Below are 22,208 nucleotides of genomic sequence, written 5' to 3'. Positions count from 1 at the left end.
TTACAGGTTACATTTTATTTTTCTTGTCTGAAAGCAATGCAATCCAACCTGATTCGCTACTGGACAACCCACTCCCCCTCATTTATAAAAGTCAGTCGCTGCTAAGCAGCTAGCCCCGGCCCTTCTGGTCTTGTGTTTTTCCCTACAGTAAAGCCAGCTTGCATGCATACTGCAGCTGCACTGGCTCATGTGCTGCCACAGAGCTCACCAAGAAGTGCAATCTAGAAAACTATTTAAGGACTCTTCATCCATTTCTATTCTTGAGTTTATTTTATGGGTACAGTAGCAGAGAGGAAAAAAAAGGACCTATGCATTTTGAAAGTAAACCCCATCTATTTGTAGTGCCTCAGTATTTTTCCACAGTTATACATGCACTACATCAGTACAGCAGGACTTCCTGGGTTTTGTGTTTGTACTGTATAAGCATCTGTTCAGGTCATTCTTCAGAGCCAAATGCAAACAATAATATCAGCTGTGGCAAACTGTCATCTGTCATCACTCTGGGTAGTCTGGATATTTTTACTATTTAGTGGGACTCCATATGTCATTAGAAATCTTCATAAAAGATAAGAGTTTTTGCAGTTTCAGCTTCAAACTGGCTTTGAAGGTTTGCTCTACTCACCACTCCTGCAGTTCAGGTGAGGGGATGAGGCCTGCCGTGCCATTTTTTGTGTTCTCCAGCTTTCCCTGCCACCAGTTGTGGTCATCCTTGGAGATGATCTGAATGATGTCACCTACCCGGAAGCGAATGCCCGCCTCCTTGCATGGGATGAGGTCGTCTTTTGCCGGGTCATACTCGAACTGAGCACGTACATAAATCTGTAGGCGTAAAACAGTGGAAAAAAAAAAAAGTATATTAGATTATGACAAAGTGTCAAACAATAGTGCTGCGCTTAGAGGAGAATATGATAAGGCAGGCTGCCCTTATGAAGAGACTGGCTGCTACATTAAGTAGTCAGAAATAGAGGGTATCACTAGTCATGAAACCATAAAAAGACAGCAATACATAAGCCAGAGCAGGAAAAAGCACAGACATTTAGACTGATGAACAGCACGACTAATATGATCGAACAAAGCGCTTTACTGCCTGCAGGTGTGTTCATTTTACTGTTGGCTTGTGCACATACATCCACATTCTGAGTAGCCTTAACTGTCCACTGACGAACTATTATGAAGCCTAAGCTTTGACAGCAAACATGGGATCTAAGCACCATTACGATGAGGAACCAAACTTTGCAGTGGGTGGAGGGGGTGCTGGGAGGAATCGGGGTCTACTTCTACGGAGGGTCCACCAAGTTACATCTTACCTTGATGGACAATTTGTCCTTGATAGCAGGTCTGGAGATCTATGGGGTTGAGAGCATCACACACACACACACACACACAGTATATCATGCAGTAGAAAATGTTGGGGGGGGATCAACAACGGAAAGGTTATGATGGACCCATAACTGGACACTGAGTGTAAAATACAAAGTTTGTGCTGCATTTTATATGTGTGTGTGTGTGATGTTGGCGCATGATAAACGTCATGCAGCAGACATAAACGACTACCAACTTTTGTTCTGTAGTATGTGCTCTTTGTTTTCTAACGGAGACCGAAAGTTGAGGCCCTACATTGAAGAGCAATACTTGGTGTAAACACAACAGGTGGAATGGGAAAGGAAAAACGTGAGTGATGTAGCTACATACACATCAGTACATACGTGCTGCACTGAAGGAGTGTAGCTGTAGTGTGAAGAATGAGGAAATCTTACCTGACGGCCTTTAGGCTGAATAGTTGATGGCAGGTCCTGGATGGCAACACACACACACACACACACACACACACACACACACACACAAAGAAACTTTCTCAGTACTTTAAGAGAATGATCTTGATCCAGAGCTAAAATTAAGATGACTGGATAACATGAACTTTAACTCTTGGTCTCATGAAACGTGTGCAGAAACTGAACATACCAGGATGGAGCTGGTGACGCTAGCATGCCCGTTTGCAGGCGACTGTCGCGATAAATCTGGTGACTCTTTCTGCAACAGAAAATACAAACTTAAGAATTTATTGCCCCACAAAGACTGAAATAAAATGTGCACCAATAGTTTCATACCTCACAAGACATTGACTGGGATCGGTAACTGGGTACAATCTTGAAGGTGATGCTTCCCCTCATCTCTCTCTGTGGAGACAATGTTACAATGCAAACAAACATCTGAAGAGTATTTTTTTATATATAAACATTCAGGTGCAGCACTAAAAAATAATGCTGCTAAACAACGCCATCTTTTGGTGCAACACCTCTCTAACACTACACTCTCAAACTGAACAGAAGGACGGTAATATCAGCTGCCTGCTCAGAGCTGATGTGACCTACCAGCATCTTCTGGAGCTGTTCTACCGTCTGATTGGCAACGCTGATGCCATTAATCTCCCGGATCTCATCTCCTACATGCAGAGTCCCTGAAGTGGAGAAATAATGAATCAATTAATTCTACAAATGAAGCTCATGGGTACCGAGACATCAGTACTTCACAAAGCAGAGGCCAAGGAACACCCGAGGTGTTACTGATAAGGCTTTAGAGTAAAGAAGAGTTACTTTGTTTTGTTACCAGAAGTCAATCCAATATGATTTGGGTGCATACCTTGCCGATGGATCATTCCACCATGCATGATGCGGGCCACAATACAGTGGTTGAGGTCGTTCATTTTCAGAGTAATGCCCTAGAACACACAGAGGATCAGTTAATATTTGTGTGTGTAAATGTGTAAACAGTATGAATTAATGATTAAGAGAGACAATTTCTTTTCTACTTTTGTGTAAATCTTAAATGAAGAATGTCAGTGTTCTGTACCCACCATGGGCTCATCAGTGTTCTTCTGAAACTGGACCAGCCGAACCCTGGTGACATTTTCCAGGTCCATGTCTCCGTTGGTGCTGTCCGGTGAGTCTCCGTTCAGATACGGTGAAGTAGGCGGGGGGGTCACCCTCAGTGCCTCGTCGCTGTAGACCTCGTGTGCCACCACATCGTGGGTCTGCAGCAGAGCCTGGACGCAAACAGTCATCAGTGTTAAGACTTGCAAACGACAACAGTTGAGGCCAGCAGCATGTTTCAAGTATTTTCTGTGAAAAGCACTATATACATAAATAAATACTGCTCGCTTGAATTCTTATGATGTAAACACCTCGAGGGAATTTCTAAATGTGACAAACGCTCACTTGAACTTAACTGATTATAATTAGGTAGTTTCAAAAAAAACATTTTTTTTTTTTTTTGGCCATAACATGAGTATGCAAATTACGACATTTTACAGTATGTCTCATAGGTTAAAGAGCAACTTCACTGCAACAGCATGCCCTTTAAAAACATCATCAGAACTGAGAGATGGAAATACTGACTTGATGACACAACCCTTTGGTACCAATCTGCTAAATTCCTTCATACAAAGGTCATATAGGCAGACATGGATTTAAATAAAGTGTGACTGGAGTGCAGACATTCAACTACAAGGCAGCAATTCAATTTCTTTAAAGGAAACCAGAGTGGCTCAAACCTATAGACACAGTGTGTATTAATGCCATGCTGTTTTAGGATTAACAATGTTTCGGGGTGCCGCAAATAATGTACGCAGTTGTTGTGTCGGTGCTGAGGCAGAAAATGAGACTTATGCCTGGAGTCCCAAGTTGGTTCAAGTTGGCCTAGAAAACACGCTGCCAAATCCCAGTCAAGAGAAGGTACATGTGTGCACGCACAGTATTATTGTATTGCATGAGCGTGAAAAGAGTGTGGCTTACACTAATCCTCTTTGGGCACTAATCATGTCACAGTTTGTTTGTTTGTTTATTTTTTAAATACATCCACCAGCTGAGTTTGCCAAATGATCACATCTGCTCATTAGAGCAACAGCGTGTACACTGATAATGCATGACAGTCATAGAGACTTGGAACAGCTGGCACTAAAGGCTTTTGACTTAAGGCAAACAGAGTGGCTGAAAAGAACAACTAATAAAAAAGATGTTACTATGTTACTATGTTGCTGAATTCCCCTGAATCCTGAGTCCATAATTACAGGGAACAAAACATGCCCTTGCATCAAGACCTCATAACTGAAGAGAAAACACTGAAAGAAATATTAAGTTGGAGACCCCCCCCCCCCAAAAAAAGTGCTACCACACTCAGTCCCTTCACGTTGATTCTGCTAGCAGCACAGTTAAATGTCTGTGGCAGGATTAACCAGCCAGTCAGGTCAGGGTGCAGGACGGGCTAATTGGATTGAACCAAACTTAAAGCATGACAGCTCCAGTTAAGTGTCACAGACTGATTCAGCTGAGAGACACAGAAACACCTCTGCTTCTTACACTTCTAACCCAGATACAAAACAGCTATACCATCCTACAGCGAGCTGCCGCAGAGAGCAACCAATCATAAATCAAAAGCTTGACCTGCTCAGCAACAGACGTGCAATAAAGACAAGCCTATTTGCTGAGAGAGATTTATTCATTAAATACAAATAAAAGAGACAGAACCTTAGTATACCTTTACATGAAAGCCACCACTGACTTCTTCTATTTCAGTCACTATTTTCCAGGTCTTTCATCAGTATCCTCCCCATTCCTTCGTCTCAAGTCTGTTCCCGTCACTAGACTCATCTGATGATAGTGTAGCTGATGCAAAGTCAATGTATCCGCCCTGCTTGCAGGTTGAAGCCCTTTAGTACACGCTCTCTTCAGCTCTAATGCTTCTGCTCTTTTTCATTTGCATGTGCCTTCCCTGCGTGAGGGCTCGCCAGAAGCTCAGATGCTAAGCAGATTTGTGGCCGAGGGAGTTATGTGGGCTGACAAAAGGACCCAACTTCTGACACAGTAGGCTGTAATCACACACTCGCTCTCTCACACTCACACACTTCTAATTTCCTAGATTAAGAATGTATATGCTGCGTATGTTTCCGTGTCTCCCACCATGAAATGTGGCTGTGTGAGGATCCTCCTGAGCTCCTTAGCCTCCATGTTCTCTGGATAGCAGGCGATGGTTTCCAGTACCTGCAGAGAAAACGGTGAGAATGTTAAAAGGATCTAAAAACTACACTTTAATATTTTTTTTTTTTTTTTTAAACATTTCTTTTGTTTCATCCAAAAGCATTTTCTCACCTCTTTGGCTCTCTGCACTCCATCACTTGGAGGATTTCGGATCTGAGGGGACGACCTGGTGTTGATTTTGTCATAAAGCTGAAATAAACAGTAACATCTAATAAGGTTCAGAAGATAGCAGTGCAAGCAAAGATGTAAAGTGCAAGCAATTGTGTAGCATGTAGTAGGTAGGTAGTTTGGAATGGACCTTTTAAGCATGTGGCTTACTTTGATTTGTCATGGCACCTACTGGACACTTCAGGTACTGCAGAGGAAGAATTTGTGAACGTGTTTTACTCACATCTAACAGGGTGTGGAGGTGCTGGTCCTGGAAGACACTGTGCAGGAAGTCCATGTCCTTCTCACTGCAATCTGTCAATGCATGAATCTCCTCTAGACTATCCAAAACCTGTGATACTGCCCCTGCACACACGCACACACATGTATATTACAAACACAAATATACACTGACTCACAATCACACAAACATTCACAAGCACACAAAGCAGTCTCTTCAACGCTACAAAAAAAAAAAAAAAAAAAAGGCAAACACTGACATGACAAACAACCTGTTGCACATCCAGAAACAGGCAAAACAGAAAAAAATACAAAACAGCAAATGCCACAAATAACAGAAAAAAATAAAAATCACAAACGATAGAAGTCACAACACAGAAAGACACACACAAACACTCAGAACTATTTAACCCCAAGTACCTGCTGCATCGCCCACACATGCAGCAAAACCAGAGAAACAGCGGTACATGGCATCAATACAACATCAGAAGAAAGTCAGTTCAGAAAGTCACAGTGTGGATGATGGGTTAGGAGCAGTACTCCCAAAGGGGGGAAAAAAAAAAAAAAAAAAAGCAAGTAGAGAATTACAATCTGACATATGCTGTTAAAACTCTTCTCAGGCCATGTAAACATGAACTCTGTGACATCAAAGTTAAGTGAGACCACACTTCATCGAATATGTCACCACTTAAGATAAAAGAGTCAGAGTGTGAAGTTTCCCACAGCCTGCGAGGCAAAGGCCTGAATTAGGCTTCTATGTCGGGTGTTTTGGGACCTACGTACATAACTGGAACCCCCTCTGAACCCTACGCGGTAATCACAAAGCCTGCAGGCTGCGTCAGCCCAATGCGTAGTTACATTTCTCGAGAGGTGCACGTCAGGTCACGACATAGGTCACGACATAGGGGATTTAGAGGGGATTTCCAGTTAGGCACGTAGGCCCTGAAAAGACGTGACTTCATTACTTTAAAAATATTCTCATAAAAACTACAACTTACTTTTAATGACTATGGATCATGAAACCTTTTACTTCTAAACTTTCCACGGTCCCAAAAGAAGCAACGAGCCACAGTTTGGCTCAGTTATAAAGAAACTCTACAAACATAAACCAGAAAAACAGATGAAGAAAATATGTAGAAAAAATAAATTGGAAATATGTGCAATACTCGACTAACAATGGGCTGTCTGGGACTTGTATTATTATTACTACCATGAGGCATGAAAGAGATGCAGCAGAGGGAAAAAAAAAATGTGTGCTTAAGTGGTTAATAACTTTTTAAATACATCTGTGTACATGCATCATACAAATCCTGCACAATTTCAGTCATTTATATATAAATAACTGGTGAGTCATAAAATTATGAAATATGAAATGCAAATTTAAACATTTAAAGAAAATAATGCAAATAACTTCACAGCTTACACAGTTGGATATGATTAAATATTCAGCCAATTAAAGGCCAGTTTATTAGTGTATGAACAAAATGATCTGCAGCTACAATAATCTAATGAATAATCACTTAAAGAGGAACCACTTGGCTCTATTCATATTTTCATTCTTGGCCTCTACCACAGTAGCGTCTCATGACTCACAGTTCAAACTGTTCCTTGTTTATCTTATGTCAGCCTCGGTGCAGCCCCTCAGTTCATCTTCTCTCTGAAACAAGCTGCTTTAGCTCCTTTCTACTGCCTTTACATCGCTTTTCTTCTGACTGGCCGCCCCTCATGAACAATAGGAGGATGATGGGGATTCTGTGTTTATGGTCAGCTGTGTGCCTGACATAACCATATAACAGTCTCACTGGACATCATCCAGAACCAAGAGAAACTGTGTGTCAGGAGCAGGATGAAGCCTGAGCATTTAGCTCATAGGGATTACCTGTACATATGCTGCTCACGCTGTTTTAGCGTGAACACTAAAACATTTAATTCGGTCTAGAGCGCAATAGGTCCCCCTTTAATTATCAGCATTAAAGCTGTGTGAACGAGCGAAAAAGCTAAAGCTGAAATAAGCTGGTGATAGATCTCATTGTTAGTCAGATCACTGAGGATGAGAGCATCTTTACTTTTGTTTTCTTTCACTGCTATTAATCAGCATGCCTTAATAATCTGGTTTTCAAAGCTTCATATCATAATAATGAAGATGCATGTAAACAGAAGGTTTCATCTTTACAGGTCAAAAAGGAAGCATTCGGAAAAACGCACACCAAAGCAAAACGAGTTCTTAAAAGGGAGACAGCAGAGAAAGATGGAAGGGACACAGAGGCATGGAGGATTAATACCCACATCATTCAACACAAAGAGAAATACAACTACAAAGCAAGTGATGTCACGATGATATCACACATTAGCAATCTATGAGTGGGGAGGGGGGTATACGTACTTTCAGCAGCTAGCAGTCCTAGAGACAGCACAGCAGAAGAAAAACAACACCAAAGAAACAGAAGCTGAGATTAGAGGAGGTTTTAAAGCAACTATGGCTGCAGAGATTAACACGTCAATGTAGAATAAAAAAGAAAGAAAAGGAGAGAGAAGAGAGGCGCAGAAAGCAGGCAGTAGGAGGAAGCACAGGGGCAGGTAGGGCCCACGAAGAGGTGGAAGACCAAAAAAAAAAAAAAAAAGCTACAGCAGAGAGAGAGAAGCTGCCTAATCTGGTGGTGGTCTGCCAAGCTGCTGCAGCAATCTACACTGAAACACGTCTAGTCTAGCAACATGTCTGGAGCAACACAACTGCAAAAATAAAGCAGTCGTCAGGAAGCACGACTGCAGCAGACTGCCAGCCTCAGCACAACGGACACACAAGTCTGCGTGCGCTAAAAGCAGCTGCTGCAGCCACAAAGTATTAAAAACTCGGCTCATTACACCGATACAGCTTATTAAATGATATTGAAATGCACTAATTTTCTATCATTTATACCAAGGAAGAGTTTCTCTGTGCGGTTAAGGTTAGGGCCTGCGGTTTTCTGAACAAAGGAAGTGAAAGAAAGTCCAAGACTGAGACAGGGAAGTGAGGCTGTTGGGCAACATCTGTTCACTAAACGGGGAAGTTCTACACAGACAGCTGGTTATCACAAAAAGACACCAGAATAGAAACCATGTGAGTAGAAACTGAGCTAGAAAGCATTTGTGATTGTTCTCTGGTGCAACGTGCATGCATGTTTCACAGCTGACATTACACAGGGAGAATTCTTAAGAGGGATTTATTAATAATACTTTATTTAATGATCACGTTAAAATAACCACACTGTAATCCAGAACTATTTCATTCTCTTTCAGGTTATATAGGTGCCCGTTTTCTTTCCTTATCCTAACCCATGCACAAGCTAATGCCTGCACATCCCTGTTACAAATGCGTTTGACTGCTTGTGAGTTACCTGAGGAGGTGGGATCATCTGAGAAGTCATGGAGCTCCTCAGGAGGGTCACCGTAGTAGGAATTAAACTTGTGGCTGGAAACGGCAGCCAGCACTGCACCCTGGGATAGAGTAGGGGGTAACACAGCTATTACATTAAGCATATGTATGTAAATAGATTCTATATAGTAGTATATGGGGTTTAAAAAGGGCAGGTTATAAAATCATCTGTCAATCTGGGTCATTAGAAACAGCCGAGGAAGCTGTGGAGGGGGGAGGTGATGTGACTTCCTCTCATACTGAATCTGAACATTTCCTCTGGGAGTTTAATGACACTCTGCTAACCTTCAGCTTCCTCCTGGCGTTGAACTTTCTCAGCTGCTCAACTGTTTCAGGCAGGTGGATCTTGTAGGCGTACCTGTCCCTCTCCTAAAGTTGTCAAAATCATATACACAAAAGGTGAGGGGCATTAGCACAGAGAGACAGTCAGTGAACGGATGTGAAAGCAAAGCTGCGGTTCTGAGCAAAAGGAAGTGTTCTTGAGGCAACATCAATCAGGCCAGTGGTTTAAAGGTGAATTTGAGTTACCAAAACCTATTTACAAAAAAAAGTATTAAATATTCAAATCTAATGCCTGCCTTAAACATGATTACAAAAAGCTGCCAGGACATGAAATGAGAGTTCTTTACTTGACCTGAATTTGTTCACTTGATTTGTATACTAGCAATAGTGCACGCACGCATGTGTGTGTGTGTGTGTGTGTGTGTGAGCGAGAGTGTTCTTGTGATCTTGCCTTCAGCCAGGGGTGGTTGAGAGCCTCATAGACAGTGATTCTCTCAGCTGGGTCAAGCATCAGCATGCGCCTCACCAGGTCCTTGGCGCTCTCTGAAATGTGGGCCCATTGGCGTGGGTTCATCTGAAAGACAGACGCACACTTTCAGAAATGTGTGAAGTAACCAGGATCGCAGCTGAATCTGGCACTGACTAAAGATTTAAGAACAAATTAAACACTTTATGCTTCATTAATAAACCTCATCACCCCCTCTCCACCCACTGTATATAATGTTTCAGGGAATTGTTTCATTGCTTTATGTTTTTGTTTTTTTTTTAGCAGCAGCAGCAGCAGTAGCTTGATGAAAGATAGCACAGCGTTGTCCATCAAGCTGCATGCTGCGACTGCATCTACAGATTAGTGCACCAAACAGGAAATTCATACTCGGATGAAAGCGGATAAACAGACCTTTATCTTAAGTTTTTTTTTTCTGCTGATAGTCCCTTTATTCATCACCTCTCACTTGCTAGTTGGTAGAAAAGCTGAAGGCAAGGGGGGAAGGGAGAGGGGGGGCACACCACAATTTTGTAGTGCTGAGGTGATGTGGTAAAAAAAAACACTGCCTTCAGGTCCTGTAATCAAGACCTCAACCTTGTATCTGCAAGCATTACACGCATCACAGTGGACTAAAATCTTACACTATCTTCAAACTGGTGCATTACTGTACAGCAACAGGTGGTTTTTCTACCTTGTATTTCCCTTTGATGATGGCCTCAAACAAGCGCTCCTTAGTGCCATAGAAAGGTAGGCAGCCAGAAAGCAGGATGAAGAGGATGACTCCACATCCCCAGACATCCACCGGTTTGCCATAAGGTTCCCTTTTTACCACCTCTGGAGCCATGAAGTGGGGTGTACCAACTCGACCTGGGGACAGAGACAAATTTCAGACTACAGTTCTTTTGTGTGTCATTCATGTCCTTAATAAGAGTTTGTGATTTCCCATATATTTCTGGTGCCTTTTTTTTTTTTTTTTTTTAAATTTCACTTGGACTGCATATAAATGAGCCCATCTTTATTTTAGGGTGCCACTGCTTGGAGCATCCAATGGCGGAGAGGCAGTGTGGATAGTACAGTTAGTTCACATGATCTGATTCATCTAATAAGCATGGCTTTGGACTGTGGGAACAAACTAGAGCTGCTTGAGGAGACCCACACCAACGTGCTTACTCATATCCAAAATACTGCTCATGTTGTTGCTGCAGTCATTTTGCTTGACTGAATCAGAACCACAGCCAATGAAAGCCTGTTTGTAATAACACAGCAACTTTTAATCAAGTAGGATATTTTTATTTTAAGGAATAAGTTACAAACAAGTAATCTGTGACATTTCATTATTATTATTATTATTACAGTTGTGGGTACGCATGCATTGGACGTAGGTATGTGTGAGACTTACTGTGAGGCAGGAAAAACCCGACCTTTAAAGGAGACTTTGGAGGTGACTACATACGCAAGTGTGATTAGTCTGCAGAATGTCACAGTCTGCTACCTTACTAAACACAATTTTATGCATTTCACTGACATTTCTGTCGATTTCTGGGGGAAGACCTAAACTACTTCTGTGGGCCAACTGTAATCAACGAATGCAAGAAAAGCCTTGAAGGTATGGCAGGAAAAAAAAAAAACAAACTGACTGTACCTCCGGCTACTAAACCAGACTCTCCCAGCTGTATTGCCACTCCAAAGCCTCCCAGCTTCACTGGAGCAGAGTTCTCCTTTGAGGCCAGCAGCACACAGTGAGGCTGCAGAGGAATGAAACACACATCAAACAGTGGAAATGAAGACCATTTAAAGCTGAGTACAATTAAAGTCCAGCTGACGAGGGACAGTCTCACAGGCTTTAAATCAGACTGACTTATTTAATAAAAACAGAGGTGCAGCACATACTGCAGAGCTTTGCTTTCTGTGCAAGAGTGCAAGATCCCATTATATTCAAATAGTGGTTAGTGAACCTTGGTTTCACATTAGCTTGCACAAATCTAACAACGGATTCAGAAGAGATGCGTGTTCGTCTCACAACTTGTGCTACAGAACAAACTTGAATCCAAGTACACTCAAGAGACACCTTTTTTTTTTTTTTTGTTTAAACACTCAAACAGCAATAACAACACATCAGTGTGGATTCTGGTAAACCTATTTTAGAAATTTGGCAGAATACAATTATAGCCACAAGGTAAAGAATTGCTGAAAGCAGACATGCAAGCTGCAATGCATTAAAAGTCCTGAACTGTTAAGCTAATGCATGTCCCCGCCTTAGCCTTCCCGTCTGCAGTATGCATTTACACAAGTGAAAAAGGTGTTGCCGAAGCATTACCATCTATTCACACAGGATTAATATTGCAGGTCAGAGGCAGGTAATAAAATATTTGCTGAGCTCCACAATAGCTGCTGCTAAATTACAACGGGTGGCTCATTAAAGGAAAGGATATTAAGCCAACCACATTCACCAGCAGGCTTGTAAAACTGCTTAATCAAAATTGTTATGACGTTTTACTTAATATCTAATTCATTGAAAATACAGTGAAGTGACTCACCAAGACCGAAAGCTTTGTGAGTAAACTAATCAGCTGACATTATTAGCTGATAAGGGTGCACGTGGCATATGAGCTGCTTTTTATTCCATCACAGGCTCTGTGTCAGTGTTAAACTCTCTCCTGTCACATTATCACATACTTTTTATAATATAAAACCCGAGCTGCACATTTAACTTTATGAAGTGCAACAAGGAAATGATGGGTGTCACAGATGCAGTATAAATAAAATGCTAAGTCCTTAATTTCTGGCAAAATTACCAAAGTCTGTTAAATGTAGCATTCTTCTCAATTACAGTCATCTAATTCTCAAAGGGACTCTGATAGTGAGAAAAGCTGCACAAACAATGAGTGAAAAGTGGTGGGCTCATTTCCTGCCTTCAAATTTTTTGCACATCTTGTAACAAGGGAGCTGAAGGGGCGTGGAGCATGCAGAGAGAGAGAGCGTGCAGAGAGAGAGAGGGGGGGGGGGGGGGGGGGGGTGAGAGGACTGTCAGAGAGGAGAGGCTGTGAAAAGACCTTTCCAGTAAAGACTGAAGACAAGCTGAGAACAGAGGTCTGAGAAGAGCAGAAGTGGTGAAAGAGACGAGACTGGGGGATAATCGACTGCAGAGACAGGTTTTTTATTTAACAGAATTTTTTTTAAAGGGACTATTAATGGAGCAGCATTAGAAGTTTGATGGAGGAAAATACATGCTGGACTGCCGTACGCTCACACTCCTCTGCACATTCCTACACATTCACAGCTGTGCCGGATCTCCTGTGGAAGGATTATTGATGGTGAGTGTTCTACCTTAATCCAAACATCTGTGGGCACCAGTCAGAGTGACTGAGTGCTTTTGCATGTGTAACGTGCACCGCTAGGCTCCACTCTAATACTGTGGAACTGGAATTTATGCATTAAACAGGCATGACACTTTTAGTTAGTCATGGCTGTTGCTCCCACCCATGAAAAACTAAATCACAATGGAACTGAGTGAAAACTTTTCCACAACATGCTATTTCTGGAACTCTTACTTTGTAGGGTGCTGTACCTTTTTCAACACAAATTACTATAATTTCCACTTGATAGTGGAAAGCTTACAGATTATTACACATGACCTTAAACTACAACCTACCTATTACTCACCTCACTGCATTACTCATAAAATACACAATCGCAGTTTCACACTCAGTGCATCTTGTTTTCCTGCAGTTTTGACTATTAAGAGCTGCTTCTTGTATTTATTCAGTGAAAATGAGCTGATTTCTCTCCTTTTTTCCCCCCTCAGATCCTAATGTTTAACAGCCCTGAGCCACAATGAATACTTCTTTCACACCAGCGCTTCCAGCCTCCGCACTGTTAAACACATCTCTCCCTATGTCTACTTCACTTCTGCCCATCTCCATGTCATCCACCTCTCTTGCTCCTTTCTCCACCTCAAACTATTCAGCGGTCTCTACAACTCCGTCTACATGCTCATTTAATGATGAAGGCCTCCGTCTCCTGCTGGCAGTGGCATACTCCCTTTTCTTCATCTTTGGACTTGTGGGTAACCTCTTTGCTCTGTGGGTCTTCCTGTTCCTGCATTCAAGCCAAAACTCAGTGCGGGTGTTCCTCATCAACTGCGCAGTGGCTGATCTGGTCCTCCTGGCATGCTTGCCCTTTAGGGTCTTCTTCCATATTAATGGAAACATTTGGACATTGGGACCTTTAGCCTGTAAGGTGGTGGGAAATTTATTTTACATGAACATGTATATGAGTATATTTTTACTCGGCCTCATCAGCCTGGATAGGTACTTGAGACTGAAGGGGACAGGCAGAGCACGGAGAGGCCTAAGACTCAGGCTGTGGGGGTACAGTAAGCCATGGAGCTGGGTGGCATGTGGGGTTCTGTGGATTGGGTTCCTGGTGGGAGTGGTGCCCATGATTGCAGGAGCAGAGGATAAAGAAACCAGCGATCAATGCTTTCAGTACAAAAAGCGACACAAAGCCAAAGGGAAAGCCTACGTCAACGCAGGGCTGGTGGCGATGTTCTGGCTCATCTTCATCATCCTCGTGGTTTCCTATGCCAAGATTGCCTCCCAGCTGCAGCAGGTGTCACGGGACAAGCCGGACCTTCCTAACGCGCAGAGATACAGACGAACTGCCAAGAAGTCCTTCTTTGTCCTCTTTCTGTTCACCGTCTGCTTCGCGCCTTACCACGCCTTTCGCCCTTTCTACATCCACTCCCAAGTGAGTGAAAACTTATCCTGTTACTACCAGCAAATAATGGACCGAACCAATGAGGTGATGCTGTTGTTCTCTGCCTTTAATAGTTGCTTGGATCCTATCATGTACTTTTTGTTATCCGGCTCTGTGCGTAAAACTGCCCTCCAGGCAATTGGAAGCAGACTTGGCAACCGGCTTCTCTTCCTTAATGACGGAACATCTAACAGCTCCACAATGGATTTCAGACGCCCGTCTATGCCGGTGGTTTTACCTGACCCTGCTGTAAACACTCATTCGCTCACCCCCCGAACCAGTATGTGTGTCATCAACTCTAACCTCCACTGCATTAGAGCGACTACGCTTCCACCTGCTGGCCAACAGTGATCAAAAACGCAAACCTAACATTTCCGTTTAACTTCTTTTGTTACATATTAATTCCTTGTTTTTAACTATTGAGATTAACAGTGATGTATTTTGAACAAGTTATGGCTGAAGACAATATCCTACAGCCCAAGAAATGTATCTTTAGATTGCTTTAAATGCTTTGTTTTGTTTTTTTCCTCTTCTTCTTTTGGACCAACATCCAATATAAGAAAGAAAAAACATATATATATATTAACTATGGATCATGCAAATTTACTGCAGTAAAGTCTGCTCATAAATTCTGGGATAAAAATTTTTTTTTTTAAAAAAAAGCAGTTTTTTAGGCTAAAATTGTGCAATTATTTAGTATTTTGGAGTAAATTAAATGTAAATAAAGTATTTTTACATTTATTTCAGTGAAAATTATTTAAGATCTCTTCTTTATGGATCACAGTTAGGGGCTGCAAGTGTTGTTTAAACTCCCCTTTATTCTCTTCTTCCCCTTTGCGTCCACGCTGGCTGCTATTTTGCTTTCTGTAATGGCGAGATCACATATGCACATTGTGAGCCAAATGGCCGCGCCCAGGGTTAGACTGTAAACTGCAGTGAAATAACACTGTAGTTCAGAAAATGGACAGTTAAAAGTTGAAATACTGCAAAATATTGATTGTTTTTGAGAGTGTTTTGGACAAAATTAAAGGATGCTCTGAAAATTCTCATCCCACACCAAGAGCCAGTATGAGATAAGATTTCTTTTAAAGCTGTCAAATCTACTGGAGCAGAGTCCAAAAATAAAAATATGGAATCAGGAATGTGTACATCAGGTCCCCTTTTAAAAACTGTTTTCCCAGCCAGGTTTGACCCACTGGGGACACTCAGCTGGTGCACTGGTTCTGCTACAAACCAGGCTGCATTGCTGATGGCTTTGGGTACTGAGTGGTCAAACGGCTCAGATGGGATCAAGGGCCTGGTTCAGGAATCTTCCATCTGGTCTAGTAGTGTCTGTCCACCTGTGTTGGAGGGTTAATCCTTTTGGAAACACTGGTGGATTCTAATCTGGTAAATCCAGATGGCTGATTTACATATGCTACAACCAGCATGACTCTTGCAAAAAAAAAAAAGGCATGGACTTCAGTGTGGTTTGTTCTAAAAACCACAGCATAACTAAACTTAACATTAAAAGCAGATGTTGAGGGACGTTTTGATAAAGTGTGCATCACCTTCAGCATTTATCTTCACACAAGCAGTGAAGAAAGCGTCTTCACAGGAAGGCAGCAACACCAGCATGCATGATACACATATCTGCTATGATAACTATTTTTGATGTGTTCAAGAGTCAAGTAATAGGTTTCGTTTTACTCCCACTGGCTGGTCAGGGTAAGAAGTCACCTTTACATCACGGTGAATCACATTGTTGTCATGGCAGTATCGAAGTGCCTCCAGAATCTGCCTCATATAGTGACTGGATGGAAAGAAAGCAGAAACACAAGAGGGAGATCATTTAGAGCGTGCACAAAGATGTGTATTTCAGCCTTTATTAATATTTAAACTGTTCAGCCCACAGTTCCCAAACTGTGTGTCCTACCTGGCTACTGCTTCGCTGTAGACAAACCCAGCATCAGCTCTCTTCACAATTTCAAAACACAGGTCTGCACCATCCATACTAAGAGGAAGAGGAAGAAGGGTTTAGGGTGGGTACAAAATTAGGCGTTTAGTAATGAGTGAGCAGAGAATTACAGAGCTCTTTATTCAGCATTTTCCATTCATTTGCAAACTTTGAGATTTAGTTTAGATTCAGGCTAAATTTCAATAAATAGATGACAAAAAGCAGTAGCTCATACAGTAATTTACTTCCTCAAACAGTATTGATATACAGTGCTGTGAAAAAGCATTTCCTTAGTTTTTTGCATACTGGTTAACATGAGTTAAATGTTCCAGATCATCAAGTTAATTTTAATATTAGACAAAGATAACCTAAGTAAATATGTTTTTAAATGATTTCATTTATTAAGGGGAAAAAAATTATCCAAACCTACCTGGCCCTCTGTGAAAAAGTAATTGCCCCTAAACCTAATAACTGGTTGTGCCACCATTTGAGCAAGAACTGCAATCAAGTATTTGCAGTAGGAGGAATTTTAGTCCACTCTTCTTTACAGAATTGTTTTAATTCATACACACTGGAGAGTTTTACATGCATGAACAGCCTGTCACACCAAAGATTTTCAGTCAGATTTAAGTGCAGACTTTGACTCTGCCACACCAAAACCTTTGTTTTGTTTTTCTAAGCACTTAAGAGGTGAACTTGCTTGTATAGCCCAAATGCTCTTAAGCTTCAGGGCATGAACTGATGGTCAGACACCCTCCTTCAGAATTCAGGGGTCCATCAATTATGGCAAGTTGTCCTGAAGCAGCAAAGCAGCCTCGAACCATCATACTCCTACCACCATGTTTGACTGTTGCTATGTTCTTTTTATGGAATGCTGTGTTAGTTTTACGCCAGATGTAACAGCAATCAAAACTTTCAAAAAGGTCCTCTTTTGTTTCGTCAGTCCACAGAATATTTTCCCAGAGGTCTTGGGGATCATCAGGATGTTTTTTTTTGGGAAATAGGAGATGAGCCTTTGTTCTTTTTGGTCAGCAGCTATAATTTCTCCTTTTTTCTCCCTGCCCAGTCTCTTTCTTATTGTTGAATCATGAACTCTGACCTCAACTGACCCAAGTGAGGCCTGCAGGATAAATGCTTTTTCACAGCACTGTATACTATTGTACATCTTCAAATATCACACTTGGTCTCTTTGAAGAGAAATAGACTAAAGTCTGAAACCACAAAAAAAAGGGGGTGTGAAATTACCAGCAACAGCCATCTGCCTACTGCTGATAAAATTAGTCAGTAGCCATCTACCGTGGTGGTGGTTTTTAAAAGAAAGGTGTTTCCTGCCATACATACAATATACAAAATCCAACCCTAAAACTGGGTGGGAATGTGTACGGTGCATAGATCACACTTACAATTCAAAGACCATGTAGAGCATGCCGTCAGAGCTGTAAGTCTCCAGCAGCTCCACGATGTGGGGGTGTTTCAGCATGTGGCAGATGCTGGCTTCTCGCTTCAGATCTGTCAGACAAAGATTTGACATGGGCTATGGTGAGACACATCGAACAATCAGTATTAGTCTACTTTGACTTCCAGCTTGTGAGGGATGGTGCTAATTTTTTTTAATTTATGCCAAGAGTTGTTATGGGCAGCATGGTGGTGTGGTGGTTAGCGCTGTTGCCTCACAGCTAGAAGGTCTGGGTTTGAATCCACCTTGGCCCGGGGCCTCTCTGTGTGGAGTTTGATGTTCTCCCTGTGTTTGGGTGGGTTTTCTCCAGGTACTCCGGATTCCTCCCACAGTCCACAGACATGCAGTTACTGGGGTTAGGTTAACTGACTGCCCATAGGTGTGACTGAGTATGCCTGTCTGTCTATATGTGTCTCTTTCTCTGTGTTAGACCTGCGACAGGCTGCCCTATGACAACTGAGATAGGTTCCAGCCCCCTCGCAACCCTGAACAGGATAAGTGGAAGAGAATGGATGGAGTTGTTATTGCTATGCAGACTTTAAAGTGGACCCAATACTCTTTCCCTTATTTTCTGACATCTACATAAACAGTTGCATTGTTGGATACCAATACTGAAAATGACAAAAGTTTCAAATGACGACGCTGCATGTGCAAGTGATCACGTGAGCTGAAAACTCAGTGCTCTTTTTTTTCTGCTCTTAGCTCTAGGTGAGTCGACTGGATCCCCAATATCATCATTTCATGCGCACAGTTCAATTGTGCCCACAGATCTTTTGTTTGTGAAAGGCATCCAATTAAAGGGAGGAGAAGGGAGCTAAAAGGGCTAAAACAGGTTGAATGATGAGCAGCAGAACCAAGGCCCAGTACAGTTGATTTTAAACTGTGCATCAGGCAACACTACCCAAAGCAGAGTACAACAATTAAAACATGGAGTTGGAAATTAGCACTTAATGTTTAGTTAGGTGGGGACACTAAAATACCCAACTGCTCTCTTCAAAGCAGACTGCCTGCCACATCTGTAATTCAACACCAGGTGGAGCTGCAGCGTGTTTAGTTTGGCTACGTATCATCTTCTTAATATGTAGACTACAGGCTAACAGATCAACAAGCTGGTCTAACAGAAAGACAAGCAACACCAGATGTGGTAGCACTAGAGTACCATTTTAAACTGCACATCTGGCTCATTCATCAACATCATCACTAATCCAGATCTGCTGATACAGCTGCAACATAACTGGGGGAATTTCTCATGTTTTGACTGCCTGATCATAGAAAACGATTCTGGATGGAAAATCTGCCTATGATTAGAGATCAGGCGTCTCTCTTTCAAGAACAGGAAAGACAGGTTGCTGAATAGGCTGACAAACATGAGGTAACGGCAGAGACGCAGCCTGCTGGAGCAAGCTGACAGACATAATGTGCTGCTGTTGGGCTTCTCAGTCCATAAAAACCTCATTTACACCCTCCACTGCCCATCTGTAAGTCTACTGATCTTTGTGTGCATGTGTGTGTGTGCTCTTTGTGCCGTGACAGACCGCTATCATTACGCAATACAGAGAACAGACGCCGGGTCCCCACTACAGAGCCCCCATTCTCCTTTCCCTTTGCTTCCATTATTTCTCTTCTCTCCCTTTTTACACTCATCTTCACCCGTCTCATCGAGTAGCTATTCTTGAACCTAACAATGCTGCCCACTGTCCAACGAGGAAACCACTGATGGAGCCAGAGAGGCCTGGAACACTCTGAATGAAGCTAATGACTTCCACTGGGCCTTTTCCAAAGCAATCCTTACATGGAGACTTCGGTTAGGCTTTGTGATATCATGCTAATAAATTTCACTTTGAAGATTGTAGGACAACGTTGCTACGCCATCCTCTGATATTACAACACTCTAAAACTAATGTATAGAAATCACACTGAAAAAAGCTTCATCATTCACTGGTGTTACTTTGTCTTCACTTGTGATAAATTACTTTTTCGATATTTAACATATCTAACTAATAATACTGCAAATTGCGCTATTGTATTTTCCCCCTACTATTCAATACCTATAAGTCTTAATGGTCATTGAGAGCGCTCACTAGATCATCATCTATATCCATCTTTGTTAAACTGACAATCATTTTTCTTTCGCTCAATACTCCAGACTCTTAATTATCGCATTCATCTTTTATTCATCCAATTCTGACGTTTCACACAAAAATACATTTATATAGAAATGCAAGCATTTGTTCCCTAGCTTGAAGCTCAGCCCCAGCCTGCAGTTCTCTCCTTTTCACTCACATTTATGCTGACGTGGAGTCTTTCTTAATAAGCTAAGGTATGTGGTCTCAGGAAATCACTCTGGCTGCAATTCAGTTCTCCACATTGCCGCTGTGAGTGGCCAATTTGCAGATTTTCTCTCGTAACTTTCTCAAATCAGGGGAAAAAAAAAAAGGTTTAACTAACGTTAATTGAAACACTCGCTGTGATTCACTCTGGGGCTTCACCTCAGTCTGCTTCATTTAGGGCCTTGGTCCCATCCAAATGGATGTTCATATATTTGTTTTATATGGTAACTCACTGCTTTTACTAGTGAATGAAGCAAGGGGAGATAATTGGTAGCAAAGGTATAAACCTCATCCTCACACTGACTCCAACTGGCACTCATGATGACTGTAGAAGCTAGGATTATTTATAAAAATACAATGATTAATCAATTAACTAATTAGCTGAGTGAGAAAATTACTCAGAAAAAGCTTGAATAATGGATTAATACTTCCAAATCTAATCAAGCAAACAACAGAAATAATTAAGGAATTTTATAACATTTTACAGACTACATGATAAAAATCCCAATAATTGATCATGAAAATGATCATTGGGCATTGAGAACAGGGGCCACAAGAGGACATCGGCCCCTCAGCCCACCCTCATGAAGTCTGTTTCACACCAGTGGCCCGCTGGAGGTCATTCTGTAGGGCTCTGGCAGCATGGAGGACATTCCAGTAGACAGTGCTGGGAGATACAACAAACCTTGCAATGGTGTTCCTCTAAATTTTTTAGCAGTATATATTATATTAATATAAAGGTGCCTGCTTCGACTGAATTTATTCTCTGAAGCTGTTTTAAATTATTATTGATACCAACATCTAAAATTAATAACTACACACAGACCTTAAAACCCTCCCCTCAATATCTGAAACAGATCCAATATGAAGTGGCCTAGAACAGCAAATCCCCACATTTGTGAAATGAGCTGCTCGCTGCTTATCGCAATATGAAAAAAAGTATACAATATATTATTGTTGGTATTCCTAGAATTGTATTACATGATACAAGAGCGGCTCTGTAAAAGTCATACACTGAAGCACTACCCTTCATTTACTGGAAGACTTCCATATCTTTCTGAACACTTTCATCATCACATTTGGAAGTTCACTCATCTTTGTGCCATTCCTGGTGCAGCTGACCACATGGTGAAGCACGCTTGAAGTGACTCAAGAGACTAAAAACATGCTTTCAAATATTTCTGAGGTAAGAAAAACTCTGAAATTTAGACCGTTTATATTTTTAGATGAATAAATTTAGCACAAAAATAACCTAGGTCTAGGTTTTGGTTTTGGAAACACTGGTGTAAAGCTCAGATTTTTCCTCCTTGCCCTCCCTTGGGTCAGTTCCTTTTCTCGCTGTTATTGGCTGCCAGAATAATCTCTGACTGGGGCGTCACAGATGGCCCGTAGTGAATGCCAATACTAGCACCAACACAGACACAGGTACACACACACGTACATACACACACACACACACACAAACACACACACACACACGACAAAGGCCAAAACCACATGGTGAGACAAGGCATGCATGCATGCAACATCACACACACTGCACACCCTAAACCAACCCTAACATATGCAGTTCCAAGATATTACTCATCTGGGTCCAGTATATGCAACATTATACCTTGTTTATTTATGTATGAGAATACCATTATGCACTCTGAGTCCCACAGTGTTTGATGTCTGAGCCAAGCTGTATTTGCAGTTTAATCCCAATATTTGTTTTAACCCACAATGGGGGGTGGGGGGGTCAGATTATGCAGAAAACAGCTCTTGAAGGTCTGTTAAAGAGTGCAGTTCCCCAAGTAATCTTGATGCTCTCTGGCCCTGGTTCTGTTAACCCCTTTCACCTCGTGCTTTTAGTGAAAAACCAACACACATGACCTGCAGCTACAGTTCAAACCACATCTGCTGCACTCCTCACCTTCTGTGCTGAGGCCAGGGCTGGAGGTGAAGCTGGCCACATCAACAATCTTTACAGCAAACTGCTGGCCGGTGTCCCTGTTGATGCAACGCCTTACCACACTGAAGGGACCCCTGCAATACACAAAGGCTCACAATTAGTCACAAAAACCAACAGACATATGAGCACAAAACTCTGCGTGCATTTCTCTGATTCACATAATTGCTGAGTTC

The 22,208-nt window shown here is 41.9% G+C and overlaps 2 protein-coding genes across 15 annotated transcripts in view; one reads left to right on the top strand and one right to left on the bottom strand.

Moving 5' to 3' along the window:
• LOC115796045 (probable G-protein coupled receptor 34) overlaps positions 1 to 15,100 on the top strand; it is a 38,208-nt gene extending 23,108 nt beyond the window's left edge. For both annotated transcript variants that reach the window (XM_030752258.1, XM_030752267.1), the window contains exons 4-6: positions 4,787 to 5,050; positions 12,784 to 12,915; positions 13,407 to 15,100. In XM_030752258.1, the coding sequence (XP_030608118.1) occupies positions 13,436 to 14,710 (1,275 nt within the window). In that variant the 5' untranslated portion in view covers positions 4,787 to 5,050; positions 12,784 to 12,915; positions 13,407 to 13,435 and the 3' untranslated portion in view covers positions 14,711 to 15,100. The remainder of the gene's footprint in view (positions 1 to 4,786; positions 5,051 to 12,783; positions 12,916 to 13,406) is intronic.
• The window catches only part of LOC115795975 (peripheral plasma membrane protein CASK-like), a 45,474-nt gene that overhangs the window by 8,445 nt on the left and 14,821 nt on the right, over positions 1 to 22,208 (bottom strand). For 4 of the 13 annotated variants that reach the window (XM_030752145.1, XM_030752178.1, XM_030752161.1 and 1 more), the window contains exons 2-22: positions 21,997 to 22,109; positions 17,699 to 17,804; positions 16,275 to 16,352; positions 16,079 to 16,151; positions 11,244 to 11,346; positions 10,293 to 10,468; positions 9,566 to 9,688; positions 9,118 to 9,201; positions 8,795 to 8,894; positions 7,804 to 7,821; positions 5,425 to 5,549; positions 5,145 to 5,222; positions 4,956 to 5,036; positions 2,855 to 3,043; positions 2,641 to 2,719; positions 2,373 to 2,458; positions 2,109 to 2,177; positions 1,963 to 2,031; positions 1,758 to 1,793; positions 1,308 to 1,346; positions 623 to 819 (exon numbers count right to left, since the gene is read on the bottom strand). In XM_030752145.1, coding sequence (XP_030608005.1) covers positions 623 to 819; positions 1,308 to 1,346; positions 1,758 to 1,793; positions 1,963 to 2,031; positions 2,109 to 2,177; positions 2,373 to 2,458; positions 2,641 to 2,719; positions 2,855 to 3,043; positions 4,956 to 5,036; positions 5,145 to 5,222; positions 5,425 to 5,549; positions 7,804 to 7,821; positions 8,795 to 8,894; positions 9,118 to 9,201; positions 9,566 to 9,688; positions 10,293 to 10,468; positions 11,244 to 11,346; positions 16,079 to 16,151; positions 16,275 to 16,352; positions 17,699 to 17,804; positions 21,997 to 22,109 — 2,022 coding nt within the window. The remainder of the gene's footprint in view (positions 1 to 622; positions 820 to 1,307; positions 1,347 to 1,757; positions 1,794 to 1,962; positions 2,032 to 2,108; positions 2,178 to 2,372; positions 2,459 to 2,640; positions 2,720 to 2,854; positions 3,044 to 4,955; positions 5,037 to 5,144; positions 5,223 to 5,424; positions 5,550 to 7,803; positions 7,822 to 8,794; positions 8,895 to 9,117; positions 9,202 to 9,565; positions 9,689 to 10,292; positions 10,469 to 11,243; positions 11,347 to 16,078; positions 16,152 to 16,274; positions 16,353 to 17,698; positions 17,805 to 21,996; positions 22,110 to 22,208) is intronic. The other 9 variants (XM_030752195.1, XM_030752214.1, XM_030752228.1 and 6 more) reach the window with 5 other exon arrangements.

This window comes from Archocentrus centrarchus, chromosome 2 (genome assembly GCF_007364275.1).
Source record: "Archocentrus centrarchus isolate MPI-CPG fArcCen1 chromosome 2, fArcCen1, whole genome shotgun sequence".
NCBI classification, from domain to species: domain Eukaryota; kingdom Metazoa; phylum Chordata; class Actinopteri; order Cichliformes; family Cichlidae; genus Archocentrus; species Archocentrus centrarchus.
This window is presented reverse-complemented; position numbering and strand designations above follow the sequence as displayed.